The following is a 22,879-nucleotide window of genomic DNA, read 5'->3' on the forward strand; positions in this document are numbered from 1 at the left end:
CATCTGATAAAGATAAATGCTATGGTTATCGCGAAGCAAGTACAGGAAAGAACATCACCACACCCAACGGTACACAAGGATAGAAGAACTCCGCCTTTTAAGCTTTCACTTCCTTCAGTTCCATTCCTTATTGACAACTGTCTGAGGACCCGATCGATCCTCCCCACTGAAAGTCAATGGTGGCTGGTTACATAATAGCCATAACTGGGGCGACCAGTTTAATCGCTATACTCATAACATTCGCATCAATACTGTCACATCTGCTTAACTATAGAAAGCCGTTCCAACAGAGACTCATCATAAGAATCCACCTGATTATACCGTTTTTTGCAATATCATGTTTTGCGACCGTCGTGAATCCTTTCGTGGGCCTGAACATATTGGCCCCTTTCCGTGAGATTTACGAGGCGTTTGTGATTTACACCTTTTTTAGTTATCTTACAACGATCCTAGGAGGAGAGAGGAGGATCATAATAGCGACTAGTGGAAGAGAGCCGATACAGCAATTACCTCATGTTCCGACCTGGATACTTCCCAGGGTGGATATTTCCAACCCTTATACGTTTTTGAGCATCAAGAGAGGTATTCTTCAATATGTTTGGATAAAACCACTTCTGTTTTTAATAACAATCATGAGCCAGGCATTAGGAGTCTATGACGAAAATGACTTTAGCTTTCATAGCATATATTTTTGGATCAGCATCATGTACAATGTTACTGTGTCCATGTCGTTGTATCAGTTAGCAATGTTCTGGAAGTGTTTATACCAGGATCTAAAGCAGTTCAATCCATGGTCCAAATTCATGTGCGTTAAACTTATTATTTTTGCTTCATATTGGCAGGGTTTACTTCTGAGCCTGGTCAACTATTTTTTCAGTATTGATAACCAACTGACTACACAGATAGAAAACTCCTTGCTGTGTGTGGAGATGGTGGGCTTTGCCATACTGCATTGGCATGCTTTCAACTATGAGCCTTTCAAAAAACAGAATATGCCCGAATGTGGACGGCTGAGTCTGAAATATAGTATCAAAGATTTCATGGGCATTGAAGATTTAATCTTCGACTTTAGACACACTTTCAATGGAGACATGTATGGTTATAAAACTTTTGATTCTGTTGAGTCGATCATTGCGCATCCTGAATCAAAGCAATTTTCAGATAGAATCCTCAACAAAGGGATGCGCTACAGCCGAGGAAGTTCTAGAACGTATTGGTTAGAAAGCAGTAGCTTACTGCGAAGCGAGAGCACCAACTCGTACCAAAGTGTGCAAAGTCATACTTCAAACAACCGCAAGCCTGTTAAAGATGATTTCGATCCAGAACAACTTGTCAAAGACGATAAACTATATTCTTATGTGAAACGGCATTACCCATTTGGAGACCCTAATTGCCCTGTCATAACGGAGGAAGACTCTTACAGGTACAGCCGCAACTTCAAGCAGAGACGACGAGATCTGGCTTGAGGCTATTACTTCTATTTATGAGAATGAATAGACAAACAACCAGTGAATGACATTATGGTACCTATCCTATTAATTTATACCCGTTTCATATACATTACATCATCTTCTCCACCACTAAATAAATAATACTATAATTTTCTTAGTTCCCATCAATTTTCTTTTCAGCAAGATATTTCTGGAAGTAGTTACTGAGCGCATTGAGTGACCTAGACTTGTTGCTCAATGTTTTCCTCAATTTTTCAGCGTCCTGAAGAATCTGCTTCACGGATTTTGTATCTTCATTTTCCTTTATTAGTTGGTTGATTCCTTCAATGATCTTCTTCCTTCTAAAAAAGAAGTGCATATCTTTTTTCATTCTCCAATCAGACCCATACTTAGATTCAAGCTCCACAATGGGAGGCTTGCCATTAAGGCCCTTATACCATTCATCCCAAAGCTCAAACACCGTTCTAACGTCTCTGCACATTTCGTACTTGTATTCTGAACTGGACTCACTATCCGAGGAAGCAGAGGTAACAGATGGAGAATGGTCGGAAGCATTCATTTCCATTATAGCCAGAGCAGCACTCTCTTCAGAAGCTGAAGACACTGATAACTTTTGTCTCTTTGAGTGTGAAAACGAATCGTCAAAAGAATCCCTCTTGATACCTCCTGGGCTCATACCAAAGGCCTTCGGTATTGGCAAATCTGTTTTGCCCATGTTACTATGACGACCTATTCCGTCCAAGGATGGAGAGGTTAGAGGAGATACCCTTTCATGGGTTGGAGGCAGCACTGTATTAGTAGCAGATGCATCCATCAATATAGAGGCAGACTGCTTGATTATGTCCATGGTAGAGAGAAGACTTTGTAGCATCTTATTTACCTCCGGGACATCGTTCTTATTTTCGATGCAGTTATTAGCAACTGTATTGACATGATCCACCGCGGTGTTGAAGAGATGGTTGAGCTTTGTCAACTTTGAAGAAGACTCTTTGTACAGTAATTCATAGTCAACCACAGGCGGTATAGTATGTCTTGGGGTTGTTGACGAGTTAAGCCTGCCAGCTTCCAGCTTTTCGTGGAAGTTGTCTGGTAGTCTGATAGGAGGAAGGTGAACTTGGTAGTTCGAAAGACTAACTTTACCCGGAAAGTTGTCAACCAGCATTGTAGACGAGGAGGTCAAGGGTTTGATCATGGCGCAACGAGCTTTGGGGAAGAGGGACAGGTATTTATATGGATATCACGCATCGGGCCACATCTAAGTAAAGGTGCAGCAAAATTGGCAGGAAATGACGGACCCGCATATCCTGCATACTTTGGATGATGTTCTAAAACTTGGAGAAAAATAGTGCTCACGTGATACTGAAAATTGTGTGGAGATTACGAAAAAAAGCTTGCTAGTCAAGAACGATGCGGCAAATGCCGGGAGAGAAAAAAAACTGCTCAGCTGATGAAAAATGAAGAAGAAGGTGGGCGAAAAAGTAGATAGTAAAGGGAGCATTATGGACTAGTAAACCTAATGATGGTCAATTCCCCACAGTGTGAGCGAGTTGTGAAATTAGTGGCAACACACAAACCTTAAAGCAAAAGTAACTTTTCCCGATCTCCGAGAATAGCGTATTTAGATTCGTTCAGGCACGACCTTCGGGAGAAATAGGGCAAAAACTTTGTGCGAATAACGGGAACGGGTTCTTTTTGAAAAACAACGTTATCAGTCGCCCGCGGCACCCCTATTTTTCAGGGCACAGCTTGGTGAGACCCTACCAATTCAAATGCCTCAAGCGCCCAACCTTAAGCGCGACAGGGACCCGCGTCCGGCTCCGTATCGACTTTCACACCCCCCCTTCTGGATGAAGGGAGTTGGCGCGTCGGGTAATTACGGGGAAGTTAGGATGTCAGATATCACCATCATTCATGAAAAGTCTCCTGTGTTGCCTGATTCTTTCCAGAAAACTTGGTGCATTCCACCATCCCACATTCTCCACACTCTCCACATTCTTCAGCTCTTGTACATTGTGTCTAGGAAGGCTTCAATAACTCTGTCAGCAATAGGTCCAGTCTTGACGCTACCTGCAATTCCGTAAAGAGCCGCCGTGTCATTCTTGTTTTCCTTTTTGCCAATTTTAGGGTCTTCAGCATCCCGTTCTATCTCGGTCATAATATTTTTCAAATCTGAAATTAGCTCATTGCTGACCTTGCATGTCGGGATCGTAACTGCAATGTGGATGGCGGGGGGTCTCTGTAAAGTACTAAGATGCCATCCTTTTGCACTCAGTCGATCGGTAATATCATAGATGGAATAGTTCTCGGATGTGAAGGCTACAACAGATCCGATAGGGTCTCCGATTATAGAAAGCCCCTTGATGCTCTGAATTTCACTTTTGATCTTGCGAGCTGTATTGATAATCAACTTACAGGAGTCAATGTAACCTTGTTGTCCGAGGTGAACCATCGTAGCCCAACAGCCTACCGTTAGTGCACCTGGACGAGACCCTGCCAGCGTCGCCGAACCATACAAACCTCCCGTCCATTTGCTATTGATGTAGTACTGGTACTTTCGCATGCCTTCATCTCGGTACAGAATAACCGATGACCCCTTCGGGGCAAATCCGTATTTGTGAGTATCGCAAGAAATCGACGTAACACCATTCAGCCTGAAATCAAACTTTGGAGCATCTTCAAACCCGGCTCTTTCCATCATTCCCATAACAAAAGAGCCCAAACAACAATCTACATGTAATGGAATATTGTACTTCAGTGCCAAATCGTTCAGACCGTGCTCAAAGTCATCCACTATTCCATGAGGGAAGTTAGGTGCCGATCCTAGTAGCAAAACGGTGTTTCGGTTTATGTGCTTCTTCACCTGGGCCAGATTAACTTTGTATGTTTCAGAGTCTACTGGGATTTCATGCAATTTGATTCCGAAGTAATAGCTTGCCTTGTAAACAGCCGCGTGGATGGTAATAGGGGCAATCATTTCAGGTTCCGTGATGCCACGTTCATGTAAGGCATACATCTTGGCCGCTAAACAGGCCAGCAACAACGATTCAGAACCCCCTGATGTTGTAGTGCCACAAGAGCCTTCTGGACCGTGGAACATATCCAGTACCATGGCGACAACTTCAGATTCCATTTTTCGGACTCCAGGAAACACATCAGGATGCAACTGATTGGAAATGATGTACTTCTCAAAGGCCTGGCTTTGCAAATGAATCAAATCGCTTCCACCATGATAAACTGCCCCAGAAATACGTCCATGTTCCCAGTCGCCTCGCTTGTAATCATGATCTAATCTATCCAGCAGCTCCAAAACTTGTTTCTCCTTCAATCCTTCAACTGGTAGTTCGTTGAACACTGGAAATTTGCCATCCTGACCAGTCAATTCATCTTCGATGGATGCTCTTACCTTGCTGACTTCTTTGTCGATCTTACGCTTGACGAAACTAATACTCATAAAAAAGGACACCGACCTCAAAATGAGACTATCAATGATTCCTGTAATGCCTTTGTCTTTGACCAATCTCCACAAGCGCTTTAGATAGTAATTGACTACTAGCACAAACACAATGTCCTGGACAATCTGCAGACCATTTCGGTTGCTTCGGTATTCGTCAAGTTGGTGTAAACATTCAAAGTACAAACTTTCGATAAGCAGAACCAATTCTGGCCACGACTCGGGAACCAGTATATCGAAGCTGAATCTTTCCGAAAACATCCTACAACAAGTGCAAAAAAGAATACCGCCAACAGCCAAAGTTAACTCAAGACGAAATGAGTCTAGAATTTCACTTCCTATATAAAATGTATCTCAAAGATGTATGTGCTTATGTAATAATGGAGGCGATGACCTCTCCTCTCTGTGCGTTTTTATAGAGTTTTCAAGTTTGGCGTAGCAGACCGGCTCATTCGGGTGCTTCGGCTCACATAATTCGGTAAAGTGCTATCTTTTTGACGAAGTATGCTCTCTAGCTTCTCAATGTATGCCGTGTTAAACTCAGTTTCTCGTGTCAATCGGTCAACTTGTTCCTGTAGCTTTCTCTTTTCTGCTTCTCTAGCTGCGTCAACCAGCTCTAAAATCGGTCTGTCGTGTTTTTCCTTTAACTCTTTTTGACTTTTCTCTAACGCTGCTACTTGGAAGCTTTGTTCTGAGGCAATGGTCGATTTCTCCTGGTATTGAAGCCTCAACTCTTCATTGGACTTTTCCAACTGTTTTAGTTCCTCTTCCAAATCTTTCAGCTCCTGTTTGACCTTGCCGATATCCTTCTGTTCTACGCTCTCTCCTGCGATGACTCTCTTCATCGTATCTAATTGTTCCTGTAGTTCTTCGGTAGATTCTTGCCATTGTTTGGCTTCTTGCTCCGTTCTAATTGCTCGCCTTTCAGCAGCTTCAGCTTTATTCTCCAAGTCCTTGAGCAACTTGTAACGTTCCCCAATATCTATGTTACTTTGTTCAATCTCAGCTTGTCGCACTGTCTCTTTCAAGTTGATCTCATCTATTTTCTTTTGAGCTTCTTCAATCAAATTCAACGCTCGGTCATTGGTAAACCGCACTAGGGCAGCCAATGTTTCTGCATAGTTTTGATAAGTAAGATGTTTGGGAATCGACGGTATACTATTTGCATCCCCAGCTGATTTCGATCCATACACTTGAAGATGCTCCACAGGTTCTAAGCTCTTGAGTAATTGTTCACTCGAGGATGCCGATCTCAGTTTGGGGATCTTCAATGGCAAAGGGAACTGAGTCTGTAAGGGAGAATGAAACCACGGTTGTAGCTTCTTTAAATCGTTGAACATCTCATCGGCGTCAAATTCGTCATTTCGACAGAATAACATGTCGAGAACGGCCTGTTTAGAATTATGAACATTGCTGGCTAAAATCGCATGCTCCACAGAGTTAACAGTCACTAATTTGAATACTGGGATCAGATTGTTGACTGTATCACTGGGTAGAGTATTAATCGTCCTGACCTCCATGATGTAGTCAGACTTTATATCCAAATACGGATCTAACGAGATGATCATATCCAGATTAGCATTTTCTGGGAACCTAAAATTTTTCAGTTGATTGGAAGTTATTAAATGAAAGTTCACCGGGTAGTCCTTATTCAATTGTGCAAGCAGAGGATTATTTTTCGAAATACGAGGCTCGTAATCGTCTTTGAGGCCCTTTTTCTTGTTGTTTTTTTTCTTATTATTCGACGCAGAATACGTAGGAGTGCTGCTATCGTCAGACCTATTATTACTGAACTGAATGGTTTGATGGTAATGATGTCTATGTTGAGGTCGGTTCACATTTTCGTGAGACTTTACAAATTGGTCATAAAGCGATCCTCCTGAATATCGGTGGTAATTGATCTGTTTACCAAGCATTGTGCCCTCTACTAGATCCAATTCCTTGGATTCTCTGGAGACAATAACAATATGTTTCTCTTGGTCCTGCAAAAGAAAGATTATTTGATCCAGGGCCTGAAATTTTCCTGACGTTGCAACTAGTCTCTCATGAGGTTCCATCAATATTAGACTTTTTGGAATATAGTGCTGAACCAGTAAATTGGGGTGGTTGTTTACAAGTTGAAGATTGTCCTCCAGCAGCTCTAATAACTCAGCGCTGGACAGGTTTTCCATTGTCAAGTCACCTTCCGCACCGCTATTAGGTTCTTGTTTTACTCCTAGAATCAAGCTTTCCAAATGAGATCTGTGTAGCCTTATTACCTGTTCGACCAGCTCCCTTTGCTCAATCGAAGTCGGTACTAATAAATAGTACAGCTCGTCAGGATTCCTAACATTGGGGACATACTGACGGGAATAATCTCCCATGGAGACATCTTTAGCGACAAAGGAATCCTGGTCTTCTTCACCGCCTAATAATCTTGTGATATCCATCAGGCCTCAGAGTTTCGTTGGTGATTAGTAGAGTAGAACGGAGAAAGCACCCCCCAAGAAATATTTCACCCGAAAGCAGGGGCTAGAGATTTGATTACGCGAACGCATTCTAACAGCATCTTGGACTATCTATCTCAAATTAACTACTATTCTGAACCACTAATCTAGAGAGATGAGTAAAGAATGTGTTCAACGACACATCGTCAGATTGGACAATTGCTTCGTGAGCAGAGGCCGTGTATCCTGCCAAAGCCGATCCGGTGGTCTCGGTGTCGTTCTCCGAAGGATTAAGCTTGGAGTACAGGAATCTCGCTTGAGATTTACCCTCGTCTGTGGTGACATACTTCGGTAGAGGAAATCTGTCACTGATTAGAGAGGCGGCTTCTTCCTGGGCCTTTTCTATCATCGCATAGACACCTGGGAACTCTTCTCTTGGATAGTTGGCATCTCTCCATGCTGCTGCAACGCTACCATAATATATGACAATGAAGAAGAAAGCATCGAGTAACAAGACACAGTCCTGTTTCAACGAAGCAGAATCTAAAAGAACCGGGACAGGCTCAGATCCGTCTGCAGAAAACTGGGTCAATGTAGGTTGGATCATAACCAAAGAATCACGAATATCGGTTCGTAAAATGGTGTGATGATAGAATGCAGTTTCATCCGGCGAACAGTTGAAAACCTGCAAGAATTGAGATCTTCTCAAGTGGTATATAAACTGTGGGAGCAACGAAAACTTGGTGGACAATCTGAAAGTTCCAGCATCATTTTTGCTGTAGTCTCCAAACACAGTACAGAGTTTGACCAATGACTTGTCAATCCAGCGCAATAAGTCCGAGTACTCATTCCCATTTTCAATCTTGTTCACAATCAATCTTGCGTACAGGACAGCTGCAGCCTCCTGATCAAAGGAATTAGCCAATGGGACAGTGTTAGAGGTACCTCGCTTCAGAGTGGTAACACGAGTACGCATTTGACCGTTTGTGTGTCTATATGTAGTCGTAAACTGAATGCATACCTCGTTTACAGAAGAAGAACGCTGATCTGAGGTACCTACAGTCATCATATCAAAAAAGATTGCATAGGTGTTCTTTGGAGTCAGAGAACATAATCTCCATTTGTTTGTAAGACCTTCGCCAATTGGAGTGTCAGATATGTTGTTTCCGTTTTGCTTCATTGAAACAGCATGTCCAATCACCCCAGAAACTTTTAATCGGTTAGATGTGAGAACATCTAATATACCGTCAGAGTAGGTCATTGGATAGCCTTCCTCATCCTTGTTGAAGCATGCAAAAAAGGAGTTTTTAAGAATGGATGTTTGGAAGGAGTCGGTCACTACGAGAACACCGCCTGTAAGGTTGGCTAAACTTCTCATTTCGTAAATTCCAACTTGATCGTAACAACCTGCAAATATATCCACAGAGTAAGTGGTAGAAGAAGAGGGGTCAGCAAACTTGTCTTTCAAATCCTTTCTGTTGTTACTTCCTTTCACAGCTAGTCTATTGTAGAATTGATAAGATTTCTTATAATGCGAGGCAGTTCCCTTATCCATATCATTATGAGATCTAATGGGTTCCTTCAATTCTGGTCCAACAATGGTTCCTGGCCCTAAAGTACAAGGGCCTGCACTAAAGAGAGTAATCTTACAAGCACAATCGGCGTATGAACCTTCGGCCAATGAAGTGGCTACCGACAGAGCAGCACCAGTTACTCTAGTTGGTCTTTGGCCCTGTGGATAGGTCCACTTGGATACTTCCAAGCGCTCAATGGCTCTTATTATTTGGAACTCAGCATCTTTTTCAGCGACTGGTAAGAAGAACCTAGTCACAGCGTTATATCCAGGGTTTTGCAACTGTTTGGCCCAAGGAATGGTACCGGATTTTTCAATTCCCAACTGCCTTTGGATTTCAATGGAGGTGTACTCTTTGGTTCCGTTGAACACGTACTTCTTCAAACAAGTTCGTGTACTAAGATCGTGGACGTTGACGACTGAGTCGAAAGTTACCAGTCCAATTAGGGCTCCTGGAGGGTGCAACGGCAGCGATGCAATCAAAGTTTCCTTCATGGAGTCTAGCTCACTCTGTTCCTGGCATAAGTCAACAACGTATATATAGGCAGGAGGAGGGTGTGGTTGCGCCCTTGAAAGAATATACTCAATAGTAGAAGACTGGGGGTTCAACTCCAAAGGCAAGTTCTCTGTAGAAATTTCAGTATAATTGATCGGAAGAGTGTTTCTGGATGAACAGACTGGACAAGACCACACTTTTGCGGTAAGATCTATCATGGCGTAAGGGTTCAAAGCTGCATGACATTGCCGACACAAAACGGGATCGTACTGAGCAACTGGTAGATAATCTCTTTCGTTCAATGGAGTGTACAGACAACCAAGAGGCATGGAAATATTTTCGGACTCAATTTTGGTCACTGGGAAAGAATTCCAGTTGAATCGGACACCATCTATCTCTTCAATCTCATAGATGTCAGCCATGGTAGAGACGAATAAACAATAGACAGAAGCGGCGTCAAAAAAGGGGAAGCAAAAACAAAGAATAAGCCCACTTAACTAACAATAGGTAGGCAATGCAGTTATATGATTGGTGCGAATTGGTCTGTAGGAAGGTGATTGATTTACAATCCAGGAATCTCTCAAGGAACTTGACACGTTTGGTGAACCTTGTGCGGTGGTGTATTTCTTGTCGATTTTTCAAATCTCGAAGGGTATGTAGTGGTGCTTGGATGTAATATTCTGGCACCTCGCAAAAGCGAGTACTATTTCTCAAATCAGTAGGTGAAATGTTATTTCCGGATGTGGAATTGATCTCGGAGAGGAGGAGAGATTAAGGGTGCATGAGTGGCTTATTGCTACTTACCAAAAATAACCTCTGTAGCATCAACTGAAACGACAAAAAAAAGCAACCAGTCAGTCAAGTTCTAACTCAGCTAGCTGTCCATCAGTGGAAGCGTTTAGACAGCCTTCGTTGAAAGTTTTGCCCCACCTCCCTCCTTTAAACCCATTCCCTGCCACCCCCCCCCCCCCCCCCGGACTTAACTTTTTTTCTTTTGCCAAGAACAGTGCTAGGTTCTTTTCCGAAACGGGCTTAGTTCATGGAACACCCCATTCACCCCGCTCGCGAAAAAACACTATTACTAATGAAGCATTACTCACTAAAGTTGTTCTTCCGCTTACTCTTCTATCATTTTTTTGGTTTAAACTTCGCCTCCCACAACTTGTAAGAGAAAAGATTTCGTTTGGAACGGAGCATCGATCAGGTTTTTAGAACGAGACTTCAAGCTTTCAACAGGAAAACAGCAGCCCGGTGAAATAGACACTACCCACTGAATTTGCCCCCCTTATTATACCCCTTCAAATCTGTATACTTACTTTCCTGTATAGTGGCAAATTTTATACAAACATCAAATCCGGTGGCAACAATCACACAAACAGCAATGAGTGACGTGGTAAACAAGAGAGCGGCAACGTCCAGCACGCAGACCAATAAGAGACAGGAACTCAGCTCGGCGCTGACAAAACCTGGAAGGAAACCAGTGCAGACGGAACCCAAGGACAAAAGAACTGCCCAGAATAGAGCTGCTCAACGGGCTTTCCGTGAGCGGAAAGAGAAGAAGATGAAAGAATTAGAAACCAAGGTTGAAGAGCTAGAGAGACAAAAATCTCAGCTGAATACTGAAAGCGAATTTCTGCGATCCCAGGTGGAAACATTAATTCATGAACTCTCAAAATATAGGGGAGAAACAGATGTACTAAGCCTACTGCCGACAAGTATACCGCAGGAGAGTAAAAAAATGGTGAGAACTCCTAGTAGCAATACAACAAACTCCAGTTCTGTCGGGGTTACTCCGTCTTCTTCCACTCTGCGTTCGTCATCTAGTAGTGGAGTATATGAATTTCCCTGGAAGCTTTCTAATAGTCAAAATCCAAGTGGAAGCAACAGCCCATTGGATCTCACTAAGGCAGGCCAACTACCGTCACCAACTTCTATCAATCAGAATCCTGGGTTGACGGCCGAATCGGTGAAGAGCTCCTCGGTTTCAAGTGAGTCACCAAACTCCAATATAGAAGATTTTTTGAATAGCAGGAATAGCAATTTTGACAACCGATTTGATGAGTCTGTGGATGGCTTTTGTTCCAACTTAGGCCAAGCTTGCGGTAACAAAGACATTCCTCTTCCAAAAGAGACTTCATCCATAAGGAACCCTGGCGTGATAGATAGTTTGTCGAATTTCAACTCGAATTCCGATATACAAACTCTTTTCTCTCCCAACTCCTTACAAAATGACCCGCTGGCCGAGTTTGACCCTACCCCTATTGACCAAAATCTTGTGTTTGGGTTAAACGCTCCTGAGACGAATTTGGATGGTCTTTTTGGTGACTTTAATAAATACCACACGGATCCCCTTGCGTCTCTTGTCACTGAAGAATCTATCTTTGACCCATTGAGAGCGACATCCAACTCTGTATCCCATTCAAAGCCGAACCCTATCACAACTACGAGTTTGCATAATTTGGAAGCCAAGCACAAGGTACCAGAGGCTGACGAAGATTGCAACGATAATTTGGACAACATGGTGGTACCTAACAGAGAAGGCTCTCTACTCAAGTGTTCAGAGATATGGGAGAGAATTACGACTCACCCCAGATATTCGGAAATCGACATTGATGGGCTCTGTATGGAACTGAAACACAAAGCCAAATGTAGTGAAAGTGGTGTTGTGGTAGATGATGCTGATGTTGATTCACTTTTACAGAGGGCTGCTCTCAAGTATCCCATAAAGACTGAGCCAGATGTTGTCGATTTTTCCATGTTTAAATAGTATTTTTTCTTTTTTTTTTAAGAATTTTCTTTATGCTTTATATTTCAGGAAGATAGTTAGCCCTAGTTTCTCTTAATTAATCTTATTCTGCTGACATGATCAACATAGTCATGGAATACTTTTAATAACTTTCCCAACAGAGAGTTTTCCTGGAAGAAGTCTTTGCCGTTGATGAAAGGAAGAACGATGGTCAGTCTGCCACCATTACTATCTCCCTTGATCGATGAATTAGATTCCAGCTCTGAATGATGAATCTTTTGCAGTGAAATTTCGTTTGATATCAGATTCGGAATTATTATGGAGCGCTTTATGACGGCCACCAACACAGCAATAATTACGGCGTCAATCGCAACATGCTTAATAACTGTCTTGATTAGCTTCAACAGTAACGAAATAGTTCCTAGCAGAACTTTAGATACAAGTGGCTGGTTTCTTCTTGCACGAAATCTGCGGTTGCTGGAGGACGACGAGATATCGTTGACAAAATCATCATGAGTTAGATCTGAACCTCTCTTGGAGTAAAGAGGGTCTGAAGCTGAAGATTGCAAGCGCCTATTAGCAAGTAATTGCAAGTCGTGGTTGAGTTTGTTGATGGAATTGTTGATATCATTCTGCCATTTGATGAAGTCAACATTTCTTGGGGTCACAGAACCTTGGTATCTTCGAGATGATAATGGCGGAGTGGGATTCAAATTACTGTAATAATTGGAAAGACTGTTTAGTCTCTCCGCTGTTGAAGCGTTGATGAATCTCGAAGAGTTATGTCTCTGAAAACTTGGATTATACATGGGGTCCATACCTGAGGAGGTAATAGGGTCGTCAACAACACTGATATCTCTGCTCAACAATTGAGCATGGTTCTGTAGTAACTGTGCAGGGCCGGCATTCGATTCAGAATCGGACGAGTCATTGGGAGAAACATCGCTTATCTGGTTCCATAAATATTCTAACTCGGACAGCAATTCTCTAGCCTCCGTGGTGTCGGATGCAAATTGTTTCATTGTATCAATCAAATAGCTGATATATTGACGCTTAGCTTCAGTCTTTGACGTACCCTGCTCTGATCTCCAAGCGTCCCACTTCCTTTTGGCAGCCTCTGCCTCTGGAGAGTCGCCCAATGGTCGTTCCATGACCCCTGCCACGTCACCTTCAGTGGCTTGTTTGTAGAGCCCGTACAATTTTACCCTGTTTTCAATTGGCGGTCTAGGAAGCCCTCCATACCCTGTTCTTGAGGAAAGTGTGCGAATTGTTCCAATTGCTTTTACGAAGACTCGGTCTATGGATTCAGACATGATTTGTTACCTTGGACAAACTGTGTTTTTGAGACAATTGAACTAAAATTGATAGCAAATGAAGGGACAATATATTACTGTGGGGTAAGACAGGTGGACAACGAACAAAGTTACCAATCACCAAATAAATCAACGAAAAGAACTGACGGATTCCAAATGTAAGATTTTCGTTTGCAGCCGTTAAAAAGTTTCTGCTTTTCCTGGGAAGAAGTCAGTGCTTTTGACGTATTCAAAAGCAAGTAGTTTTGCGGGAACTGCCTGATCCCTCTGCAGGTTGGGCATAACAAGTTCTCCAGATAGGCTATTTGTGGTGTAAAGATTTTCTACTGGAGTAATGAGTGCTACGTTGCCATCTGACATCTGAAAAAATTAAAAAACGCTATATACAATAGTGGCTATGTCTAGTTGACTATGATTAAGAAAAGAACTTCTTCAAATCCGACAACCAGCTGAGGTAAGCCTCATTCTCCTTGACTGTAGACAGAGCAACGATGAAATCACCTAGCTGGGTGTCAATGCCACGGGATAGGAGGTATCCTTGGACAGCCTCTTGCAACTCATCAGCCAGGTTGTTAAAAGGAGGTCCAGAGTATTTGAGTTGTCTCAAGTTGTTAGCCTCAGCAGTTTCAGTGATGGCAAGTTCGCCGTCCTTGAAGTAGGTGATTCCGTTCACGGAAAATTCATTGGTCTGAGAAGACAGCAATAGGTCGACGCCAACAGCAGAGTTGTCTGCCTTCTTAGTTATAACAGCGTTAACGCTAACAATGCCGCCCAAATCCAACAGCTCTTCGGGATCCTGATCATCGATCTCAGGGTCCATTTGGTTGGCCAACTCTTGTTCATTGGTGACTTGAGCAACATCAAAATACACTCTGATCACCTCTGAGTCAGTCTCTTTGACTAATTGTTTGAGAATGCTCTCTCCAACGTCGGCTAACTGGAATCCGGACTCCTTCAAGTAGTTCTGGTGGTATTCTTCAAGACCAAAACTGTCGTCTTGCTCAAATTCTAATTCACTCTTAATAATATTTGACACCTTCTCCTTGCTCTCGTTGAAGACAATTCTATTGGCATGGAAAGAACGAGCCAATAGGGTGGCAAAAGCTACTCGCTTAGAAAGCCCAAACAATTGCTTCTGGTAAGATCTGTTCACTACCCTTAAAGAGCGACCAACTAATCTGATAGACATGATAAAACGATTCAATAGGGTTGGGAGAGGAAACAAAAACTGTGAACAATTTTTCCTGGCAGAAAATAACACTTCGCGAAGATAATCGGTCTAGAAGATAAATTCGTTTGTGGGGACCTTCAAGTATCCCTCACAATAATCTACAATGATGTTGATGAGTTTCTAAAGTACCAGAACGACCACTACTGAAAGTCAAAGCTGTATTTAAGTCTTCTGAGGTTATCAAAAGTGGAAGCTTAGTGGACAGAATTCATAGTGGTTGCAACTAGATTTTTGCTCTAATAGAACCCAATTGTAAGAACAGCAAGATGAGTTCACTTTTCGATGGATATTTGATACTGACTTGGACTTCAGTAATTCTCACGATGAAAATGAGCCGGGGAAATATGGTTGAAGGTAAACTGAACTTAATTACTTACTATACAGTTCATGAGAACCCTTAGGGGTCTCCCAAAGGGAAAGGAAATAGCAGAGCTATGCTGCTGGTCAAATAAAACGTTGAGAAAGAAAGGACAAAAAATAAAGGATTAGATCATAAACGCATACGCATCCATTCTTGAACGAATTCGGCTGATCGCTTGTACCGACGTTCGGAGTATTTTTCAAAGATTGTACGGTGATGTCTAAGAGGGTGTCGACACATTTGCACCATCATGTCGGCCAATGGTGTCAGTTGCTCCTCTGTGTAGCCCGAGTAAAATATATGAGCATCAGTCCATGAACCTCTGTTCAGTAATCGACGTGCAAGGTAATGAGCACCCGCGGCTAACCAACTAGGTGGGGAGGCGACCAGTTTCGAATCCATGATTGTAATTTCCAAAAAATACTTAGCCAGAGTACGCGTATCAAAATCGTAATCATCAGCCTTTGAAGTTCTTCTGAGGAATGACATTGGTCCTGGCCAGCCCATTTCGAATTCAAGAATATCAATCATGAATTTTTCAGCTCTTAACAAATCGTCAATAGAATAGGCGTTGTTGATAAGAGATGCAACTTCCTGGATTGAAGGGCAGTTGATCTCCTCGTATTTGGCAGCAATGAATAGGGCCACAAGACCGACTAGTTGGAACCTTGAGGCGGAAACAGTTCGTTTACTTAAAAAACGGTCTATGTAATTGACCGTCAAGAAAAGTGTTTCCGGCAGCAAGTTGAAACGTGAGTGTACCTGAACCAGCCAGTCGACAAGAGTCCTTCTCATGTGCCATTCGAGTTCGTTTTGGCTATCCATGTAACGAGGGTTGGGTGAAAGACGAGCCTCCAATTGTCGCATGTATCTGAAGATGTCTGGCGCGTATTCGGCAACCATGGTAACATCATAAGTGTCCTCATCATCCTCATCGGGGCTATCCCTTTGGAATTTGGAATTCACGTAGGTTAGTTCGTGGTGGATACGGGAGTCCCACACTGGGAGTAGGGGAACCACAGACCCAGAGTTAGCTGTTGGTGCTGTTGTGGTGGTATCCCCAGTCGTGGAGGACTGCAAAGTATGCCTGTGCTGTGTAAAACTCCTTATAGACTCTTCGACCTCTGAGTCAGTGGAATGCAAAGATTGGGGCTGTTGGTCTGAGTCCAAGACATCTTGGTCCAACTCGCCAAAGTCGTCCTCGAGTTCTTCGAATTCAATGCTGTCTTCGGTATCGTCACTGTCATGGTCCTGCGACTGTGACTCTTTCGGATGAGGCTCTACATATACGGGGATTTTGTTTTCATTGTTTTTCAGCCTATTGTTTTCCACCAGGATTGGGCGATTTTGCTCAGTGGGCAACTGGCCCAGCGCCAGACGGGGCTGGGACTGGGAATTGGCCGAGTCTGTTGCCCCTTGGTTCTTAGAACGATACTGAGGTCTGATAACATGGTTGTTTTCCTCTCCGTATGTGGATCTCGGTGGTGCAATGTGTTTGGACATGAAGATCAGTGCCTACTATCTGTTTATGTGAACAAGCTGGGTGTTTGGTATCTAGCGAGTGAATGTCAAGTTGTATCACGTAGGAATTGCTGGCAATGGGACGGGCAGGCTCTCAGTTAATTCGAAAGATTGTGGGAGTGTCAGATTCACTCCTTCTTGCTGGTGTATGGGGATGTTACTGTGTTTTGATTAGAGGAATCTTTGAATGAGGGAGGAAAAAAGATAAACACTACACAAAAGAGAAAGCGAGAAATTAGTGGTCGTGTATACCCTTCGATCTGTGGAATATTTTTTCTTTTTCCCCCACTAGCTCGCTCCTTCAACATCTGCCGTATCCAGATCTGAAAGTCCTGGCAAACCATAAAAATGAATTTGATATATCTGGTAAACCTAGATATTCCGGAACCGGAAGAATTGGGTGGACCAAGCGAATACTAGTATAAAGTAACATTTGTCAAATTCAATAATGAACGAGATATCAAATCCAGCCTTGTTCATCGAGAGGCTTCTGATGGCTACTATGAACACTACTTCGTAGTAAGAGGTAAAAAAAATGTCGTTCTGAAATCTAAAAATGTGAGTTTCTGCAGAGAAAAAGAAATTGGTGGAATAGAAAATATATACAAATATGTCAAGATGTGTGAAGAGAAAACTATAAATAATGAAGTTCTAGAACTGGTGAATCCTCCTGAAAATTATCAGAAAGATAACAAAATAAGGGTGTATACTGAAATAGAAATCGAAAAGATAATGTCTGAATACGTGACATATATAGACATAGAACGTGGGGGTGACGCGTATTTACCAGAATTAGATCAAGATGCACAATTCCATTTACGTATCCATTTTAGAGATGTCCGCATATACTCAAAATGTGAAGGAACTGGCTGGAGCATGCAGCTTGATTGGTCTGAAAATTTGATAAAAGAGCTTTATGAGAACAAGGACTTTGACCGGAGTCTATATGAAAAATTTGAGTATGCACATAAAAGTTAAGAAGGTGTGTTTAACGTTACAGGTGAGAAAAGAGATACCTGATATAGAATTCTTTTACTGTCCTATTATGCAACTCTGAATCGGAAGAATAATCACATTATTTCAGTCATAAAGTGAAAATGGTACAGTTCCGAAATCTATTATGAGACTCCACAGAGAGTAGACTTAATTTGTTAGATAATTTCCAAGAGTATGACGGTTAAAGATTTCAGAGGGTGTGAGGACAAATTACGTTTGCACCATTCTCCTAAACCCATCAACATGAAGCCAAATGGAGACTCTATAATCAAGAGATGAGAAGATCATAGACTTTGGGATATACTTCTTATTCTAATCTAGATGAAAGTAAGTAGAATGAACTCATGTTGAAATTCTCAAAACTCAGCGGTATTAAAGAATGGCGAACTGTTTACGACTTTTCGTTATCCAAACGAATGAAACACAGTTCATTCTTCCCAAACTGTAAGCGTATGCCCTCAACTGATGGTTCAACGAGCTGTCCTAAGATATCTTGAGCTCAGTGCTTAATATATCTTCCCTTCGCCAGGCTCAAGCGCGCCTGCCCGTTTAAGGAGGCGATGAGTTACGTTCTCAATTTTTTCTCCTCCTTGCTTCAAGATCTGATATTCCATGTCTTCTGCTAATATTTGGGTGGCAGCCTCGGATGGAGAGCTGGCCAAGGTGCAAAACTGGGTTGAGAAGCACGGTTTGTCCCCAAACGAAAAAGATCCTAACGGGTACACTCCAATACACGCTGCAGCAGCATATGGCCATAAAGAGTTGATAAGGTATCTGATAGAGAAAGGAGCTGATATCAACATACAGGATCAAGATGGAGACACCCCTTTACACCACGTTGAATCACTTGAAATAGCCCAATTGTTAGTTGAAGAGTTCAAGGCCGATCCTCGAATAACTAATTCTGATGGCTTAACCCCATTGCAGTTCATTCAAGAAGAGGATGAATTCCCCGAGGTGATTGAGTATCTACAATCATTGGCATTCGATGGAGCTATAAAAAATGCAAATGCTGCTCAGACACCGTCTCTACTGGATTCGTTGCCAGTCCCAGGGACAGTAGGTGACCACGATATTAGATACACCCTTCAATCCGCAGATTCTATAGACGATGACGAAGAGAGTCAAAAACGTCGTGCAGAAATAGAGAAGATTATGGGCGGAGATAATCCGGAGGAGGGCTTGCAAGCTTACGTCTTGAATGCAGTTCAAGAGCATGTCAAGAACCTGCAATCAGAAGAACTCTCGAACGATACACTACCAGAGAAGAAGAGAAGGAAGTGATTTGGTAAATTCAGAGCATGCAGATCTTCTCGTACTTGTACTATATTAAAACGTATAATCAACCATAGGTTTACTACCCAGCCAGTCCCATCCTACTACTTCTCATGATTTATCACGTGATACATCTTCTCGTTCTTCCACGTACTAACAACATAACAGTCTGGCCAAACACTCCTTTCTACTCAAGATCTCTGGACATCGCAGCTACGATGATGAAACCATACACCTTAGATACAGGTTACCCAGTGTATGGCGCAAAGTTCATAACGAAACGTACTCTCCTCACCGCTGGTGGTGGAGGTGAGGGAAACAACGGGATCCCCAATAAACTGAGTGGATTCAGGATTGACTTTACGAAAGTGAAAGCCGTGCAGAAGTTCAGAGAATTGACTTTGTCTGCCAATGAAGACTGCCCTATGAGTCTTGATGCAGCCAACAATGTCATTCTCCTCGGAGTCAATGAGAACACCTCATCCATTAAACAGGGAAAGAATAATCATCTGCGAAAGTTTGGTTATATTAACCACCATCTGAAATATCTGGACAAACAGCAATTGTCCAATAGCAGAGATAATAGAGATTACCAAAAGTTCACTCATTTGTCATCTGATGCTTCAGTTGCTTGTATTGCCACCTCAAAGGTTCCTACCACTATTTATGTGGTTGATCCTCAAACCCTGGAAAAGAAATTTGACTTGGAAACTGGGGTTGACGTTAAAGATATGCATATTTCACCTGATGGTAAAATTGTATGTTATGTTTGTGCTAACTCCCTTCATGGATATTCGACTGTGACTGCCAAGTTGCTTTTCAAGGACGATTCGTTCAAGAACCATACTCTGATGAAAGTGAAGTTTTTAGACCAGCATCATTTGCTGATTGTTGGCAGCCAAAAGCAAGGCATCAGCCTAATTCATTATTCACTAGCTAAAAATTCTATTGTCAATTCAAGAGTCATTTCCAAGAAACTCAAAGGTGTAACTTCCCTGGATACTAGGAATGGCGTCATTGCTTTAAGTGGAAACGACAACTCCCTGCTTCTTATCAAAGTTTCCAACTTGAAACCCATTAAGCAGTTCAATAAGATCCACAAGTTTTCAATTACTTCTTGTTGTTTCAACAAGACCGGAGACCTTTTGGCTACTGTATCTGCTGCCAACACCGTTAGTGTGATGGAAATACCCAAAGGATTGGCAACCAAGAAGTCACTACCCAGAAAAATATTTAACTACTTCATTTTGACTGTATTCATGGCAATTCTTGCTATTGTTTTACAATGGTCTATAGAGAATGGACATTTGCAACATGCCTGGCAGAAGCTTTTGAACGGGGATGTCATTGATTCCAGCAGATACTTTAAGGTAGAAAGCATTCCTGATGAAGAACTTTCTGCTAGTTTATTGGAATCTTCCTATTCTGGTCTCTCCTCCGAGACCAAGTCAGTAACTGATGCTATCTCCGCTTCGGTGCCAATTATTGAAACTACAGTAGACACCACTACTACTTCGAACTCGGTCCGTCGAACTATTCCTGAAGGATATTCTACTGCTAAGGAGTTCCAGCCTGATAAAATAAAGCTTTATAAGTCAAGTTTGGACTCTGATCCCTCAGCCGATTCAACTGGCTCTTTCACTGTTTCAATCACAGAGACTCAGAGTTCATCTATAAAGCCTCAAAAGTCTAAGAAGACCAAGAAGCTTAAGAAGAAAACTTCATCAACTGCAACTCCAGGATCTTCTACTGCACTAGTTGAAACTTTAATTGTGTCCACTTCTCCTCAGTCTGTTGACACGTCACTCAGCGTAACTTCACCGGTGGCATCTTCTACTGCTCAAGACAGTTACTTGACTAGTAGTGCCCATTCCGCTTTGACTACAAAAGGAGCAAAAAAATTGAAAAAGAAGAGGAAGATAAAGACAAAAACGGTAAAAACAACAAAAACTACCGAAACGGAGACGGAAACAGAAACAATAGTTCAAGATGACTTGGCCGATATCACAATATCTAGCGATATTGTTTCTGACATTTCCTCCGAAGTTAGTAATTCTGAAACGGTAGTACAAGAGGGTTTGCCAACGGAAGTTATCGAGTCACTTTTAAATAAAGACCCAACTGTGGATGAGCCTATAGCTGAAGAGTCTGCTATCATTGATTTACCCCTTGGGAAACCAGTGACGGAAAAACTGACTTTGGATACGCAAGAGGCCATCGAATCGTCAGTTGACGAACCAGCCATCGGAATTGACATCGAGGATGCTATAGTGGCCGACGAGAAGGAAGAACCTCTTACCGCTGATGATGCAGTACTCGATGGTGAAGAAAGAGAAATTGAGGATCCTGATGAAATTCCCTCGGAAGTTCTTACGGATGTAGCTGACTCACCTGAGGAATATCAAGATGACATTAATATTAATAACAGCCAAGAAGCTACGAGCACACACGATTCAAACGTTTCAGAGGAAACAGCCGCGCCCGTCGAAGAAACCCAGGAAAGTGTGGGCACTGATGATCAGGCAGAACCTGAGAAGTTTGACGAGGAAGAAAAGACCGAAAACGAACACCAGTACGAAAAGGATGACCACTCAGAATTGGCTGAAGAAACACAAGAATCTCACGATGACCAGGTTGATGAAGTAGAAGAGGTGCTTGAGGAAGTAAAAGACTTCCTAGGGGAGACTAAAGACGTTCTTGAGGAAGCCAAGTTTGTACTTGAAGAAGCTCAGGAAGGTGCTGAAGTGTCTGACAAAACCGAATTGACAGAGCAGGATGAGACGGAAAAGTTTATAGAGTCATCTGATGCGCTCAGAAGCTCCGTTGGGACTGTAGAGGCTACTGAGCAGACCACAGCTACATCTGTTGATCCAAACACTGAGATTGACACGAAAACGACTTCAGAAGCAGTTATTGAATCGAACACTCCAGTTGAAAACGAGGAGTCAACAGTCGAAGATCGTGAAATAAACTCGAGCATTGATGAAATAGCTGAAAAGTCCATCAGCCAAGAGGAGATTGTTTCAAAGTTGGAAGACTCGTCCTCAGAAAACAACGAGGGTGAGCGTGAGGAAGAAGAAATTGAAGAATCCGAAGATGAGAAAGCTGGAGACATTGAAGAAGAAGAAGAAGAGTACGAGGATGATGATGATGAATACGAAAACGTAGGCACAGAGGAAGAAAAAGACGAAGAAGAGGTGCAAGGAGACCATGAAGAGCAGGAAGACGAGGAGGAGGTAGATGATGAAGAAGAGGAAGATGATGATGAAGACGAGGAAGACGAAGATGAAGACGAAGATGAAGAGGGAGAAAATATCAATCATGATGAACTTTAAATAATCCGTCATATAACTTTCCATCTCAATTGAAGTTATACTATGTAAATGGTTATGAAGCCCTGTACTCCTGTTCTCTGCTGCCAAACCACCTCTATCAGAAAGCGAGAAGACATATTGTGTCCTAAGTAAACTCGACAACCAACAAGACTAGACTGTAAAATGAAGCCAGTAGTCACGGTAAGTTGACATTTCTGCTCCTAAAGAGGCTTCCCAAGTATACTGACCGAATTAGCCCGCAAAAGCCTGGTTTTGTACCGTTATATCAGCATTTGGAGTTGTCATACTGGGGGTTATTGGAACACTTTTCAAACACAATCATGAGACTGTCATGGGATCCATAAATGATCCTGAAGATGGTGCAGCGTAAGTATAGGATTTTTGAGGGCTTGAAGCCACCATGAGAGAAATTATTCTCTAGGAGGACTGATGAGTACTAACATTCGTTCTAGTGTTGCCAAAACTGTTTACGGAGCAGCATTGTTGTATTTAGCATTCTTTGTGTTTTGCGGAGCCCAATTGTTCTTTATAAGCAGACAACCATCAATTCAATTATAGAGGAGTTGGCCGTGAGGAAATTGAGTAAAAATAAAATCAAGACTTTAGAATGGGGAGTGTGGTATAATTATTCATTGATTGGATATTTTAACTAAATTGAATTAATCCAAAGTTCTCACTTTACGATCCAATGTAGCTGTTGAAGA

The 22,879-nt window shown here is 42.3% G+C and overlaps 12 protein-coding genes across 12 annotated transcripts; 5 read left to right on the forward strand and 7 right to left on the reverse strand.

Moving 5' to 3' along the window:
- Positions 1–176: 176 nt before the first annotated feature.
- PAS_chr4_0596 (uncharacterized protein) lies at positions 177–1,466 on the forward strand (the record flags this gene model as incomplete). The annotated part of the gene is made up of 1 exon (XM_002493990.1): positions 177–1,466. The coding sequence occupies one exon, from the start codon at positions 177–179 to the stop codon at positions 1,464–1,466; it is 1,290 nt and encodes a 429-aa protein (XP_002494035.1).
- A 139-nt stretch (positions 1,467–1,605) lies between these two features.
- Positions 1,606–2,643, reverse strand: PAS_chr4_0597 (Hypothetical protein; the record flags this gene model as incomplete). Its single annotated transcript, XM_002493991.1, has 1 exon — positions 1,606–2,643. One exon carries the CDS (start codon positions 2,641–2,643, stop codon positions 1,606–1,608), a length of 1,038 nt encoding a protein of 345 aa, XP_002494036.1.
- Positions 2,644–3,447: 804 nt separating this feature from the next.
- Positions 3,448–5,163, reverse strand: PAS_chr4_0598 (Dihydrosphingosine phosphate lyase; the record flags this gene model as incomplete). The annotated part of the gene is made up of 1 exon (XM_002493992.1): positions 3,448–5,163. The coding sequence occupies one exon, from the start codon at positions 5,161–5,163 to the stop codon at positions 3,448–3,450; it is 1,716 nt and encodes a 571-aa protein (XP_002494037.1).
- A 152-nt stretch (positions 5,164–5,315) lies between these two features.
- PAS_chr4_0599 (Subunit of a possibly tetrameric trichostatin A-sensitive class II histone deacetylase complex) lies at positions 5,316–7,331 on the reverse strand (the record flags this gene model as incomplete). The annotated part of the gene is made up of 1 exon (XM_002493993.1): positions 5,316–7,331. One exon carries the CDS (start codon positions 7,329–7,331, stop codon positions 5,316–5,318), a length of 2,016 nt encoding a protein of 671 aa, XP_002494038.1.
- Positions 7,332–7,470: 139 nt separating this feature from the next.
- Positions 7,471–9,819, reverse strand: PAS_chr4_0600 (GTPase-activating protein; the record flags this gene model as incomplete). The annotated part of the gene is made up of 1 exon (XM_002493994.1): positions 7,471–9,819. One exon carries the CDS (start codon positions 9,817–9,819, stop codon positions 7,471–7,473), a length of 2,349 nt encoding a protein of 782 aa, XP_002494039.1.
- Positions 9,820–10,778: 959 nt separating this feature from the next.
- PAS_chr4_0601 (Basic leucine zipper (bZIP) transcription factor required for oxidative stress tolerance) lies at positions 10,779–12,164 on the forward strand (the record flags this gene model as incomplete). The annotated part of the gene is made up of 1 exon (XM_002493995.1): positions 10,779–12,164. One exon carries the CDS (start codon positions 10,779–10,781, stop codon positions 12,162–12,164), a length of 1,386 nt encoding a protein of 461 aa, XP_002494040.1.
- A 62-nt stretch (positions 12,165–12,226) lies between these two features.
- Positions 12,227–13,456, reverse strand: PAS_chr4_0602 (Hypothetical protein; the record flags this gene model as incomplete). The annotated part of the gene is made up of 1 exon (XM_002493996.1): positions 12,227–13,456. One exon carries the CDS (start codon positions 13,454–13,456, stop codon positions 12,227–12,229), a length of 1,230 nt encoding a protein of 409 aa, XP_002494041.1.
- Positions 13,457–13,871: 415 nt separating this feature from the next.
- PAS_chr4_0603 (Acidic protein of the mitochondrial matrix involved in oxidative phosphorylation) lies at positions 13,872–14,645 on the reverse strand (the record flags this gene model as incomplete). The annotated part of the gene is made up of 1 exon (XM_002493997.1): positions 13,872–14,645. One exon carries the CDS (start codon positions 14,643–14,645, stop codon positions 13,872–13,874), a length of 774 nt encoding a protein of 257 aa, XP_002494042.1.
- A 532-nt stretch (positions 14,646–15,177) lies between these two features.
- On the reverse strand, positions 15,178–16,551 carry PAS_chr4_0604 (B-type cyclin involved in cell cycle progression; the record flags this gene model as incomplete). Its single annotated transcript, XM_002493998.1, has 1 exon — positions 15,178–16,551. One exon carries the CDS (start codon positions 16,549–16,551, stop codon positions 15,178–15,180), a length of 1,374 nt encoding a protein of 457 aa, XP_002494043.1.
- A 1,626-nt stretch (positions 16,552–18,177) lies between these two features.
- Positions 18,178–18,849, forward strand: PAS_chr4_0605 (uncharacterized protein; the record flags this gene model as incomplete). The annotated part of the gene is made up of 1 exon (XM_002493999.1): positions 18,178–18,849. The coding sequence occupies one exon, from the start codon at positions 18,178–18,180 to the stop codon at positions 18,847–18,849; it is 672 nt and encodes a 223-aa protein (XP_002494044.1).
- A 209-nt stretch (positions 18,850–19,058) lies between these two features.
- PAS_chr4_0606 (Guanine nucleotide exchange factor (GEF)) lies at positions 19,059–22,175 on the forward strand (the record flags this gene model as incomplete). Its single annotated transcript, XM_002494000.1, has 1 exon — positions 19,059–22,175. One exon carries the CDS (start codon positions 19,059–19,061, stop codon positions 22,173–22,175), a length of 3,117 nt encoding a protein of 1,038 aa, XP_002494045.1.
- Positions 22,176–22,337: 162 nt separating this feature from the next.
- On the forward strand, positions 22,338–22,733 carry PAS_chr4_0607 (uncharacterized protein; the record flags this gene model as incomplete). Its single annotated transcript, XM_002494001.1, has 3 exons — positions 22,338–22,355; positions 22,411–22,541; positions 22,628–22,733. The coding sequence occupies 3 exons, from the start codon at positions 22,338–22,340 to the stop codon at positions 22,731–22,733; spliced, it is 255 nt and encodes an 84-aa protein (XP_002494046.1).
- Positions 22,734–22,879: the final 146 nt, after the last annotated feature.

Source organism: Komagataella phaffii, chromosome 4 (assembly GCF_000027005.1).
Source record: "Komagataella phaffii GS115 chromosome 4, complete sequence".
NCBI classification, from domain to species: domain Eukaryota; kingdom Fungi; phylum Ascomycota; class Pichiomycetes; order Pichiales; family Pichiaceae; genus Komagataella; species Komagataella phaffii.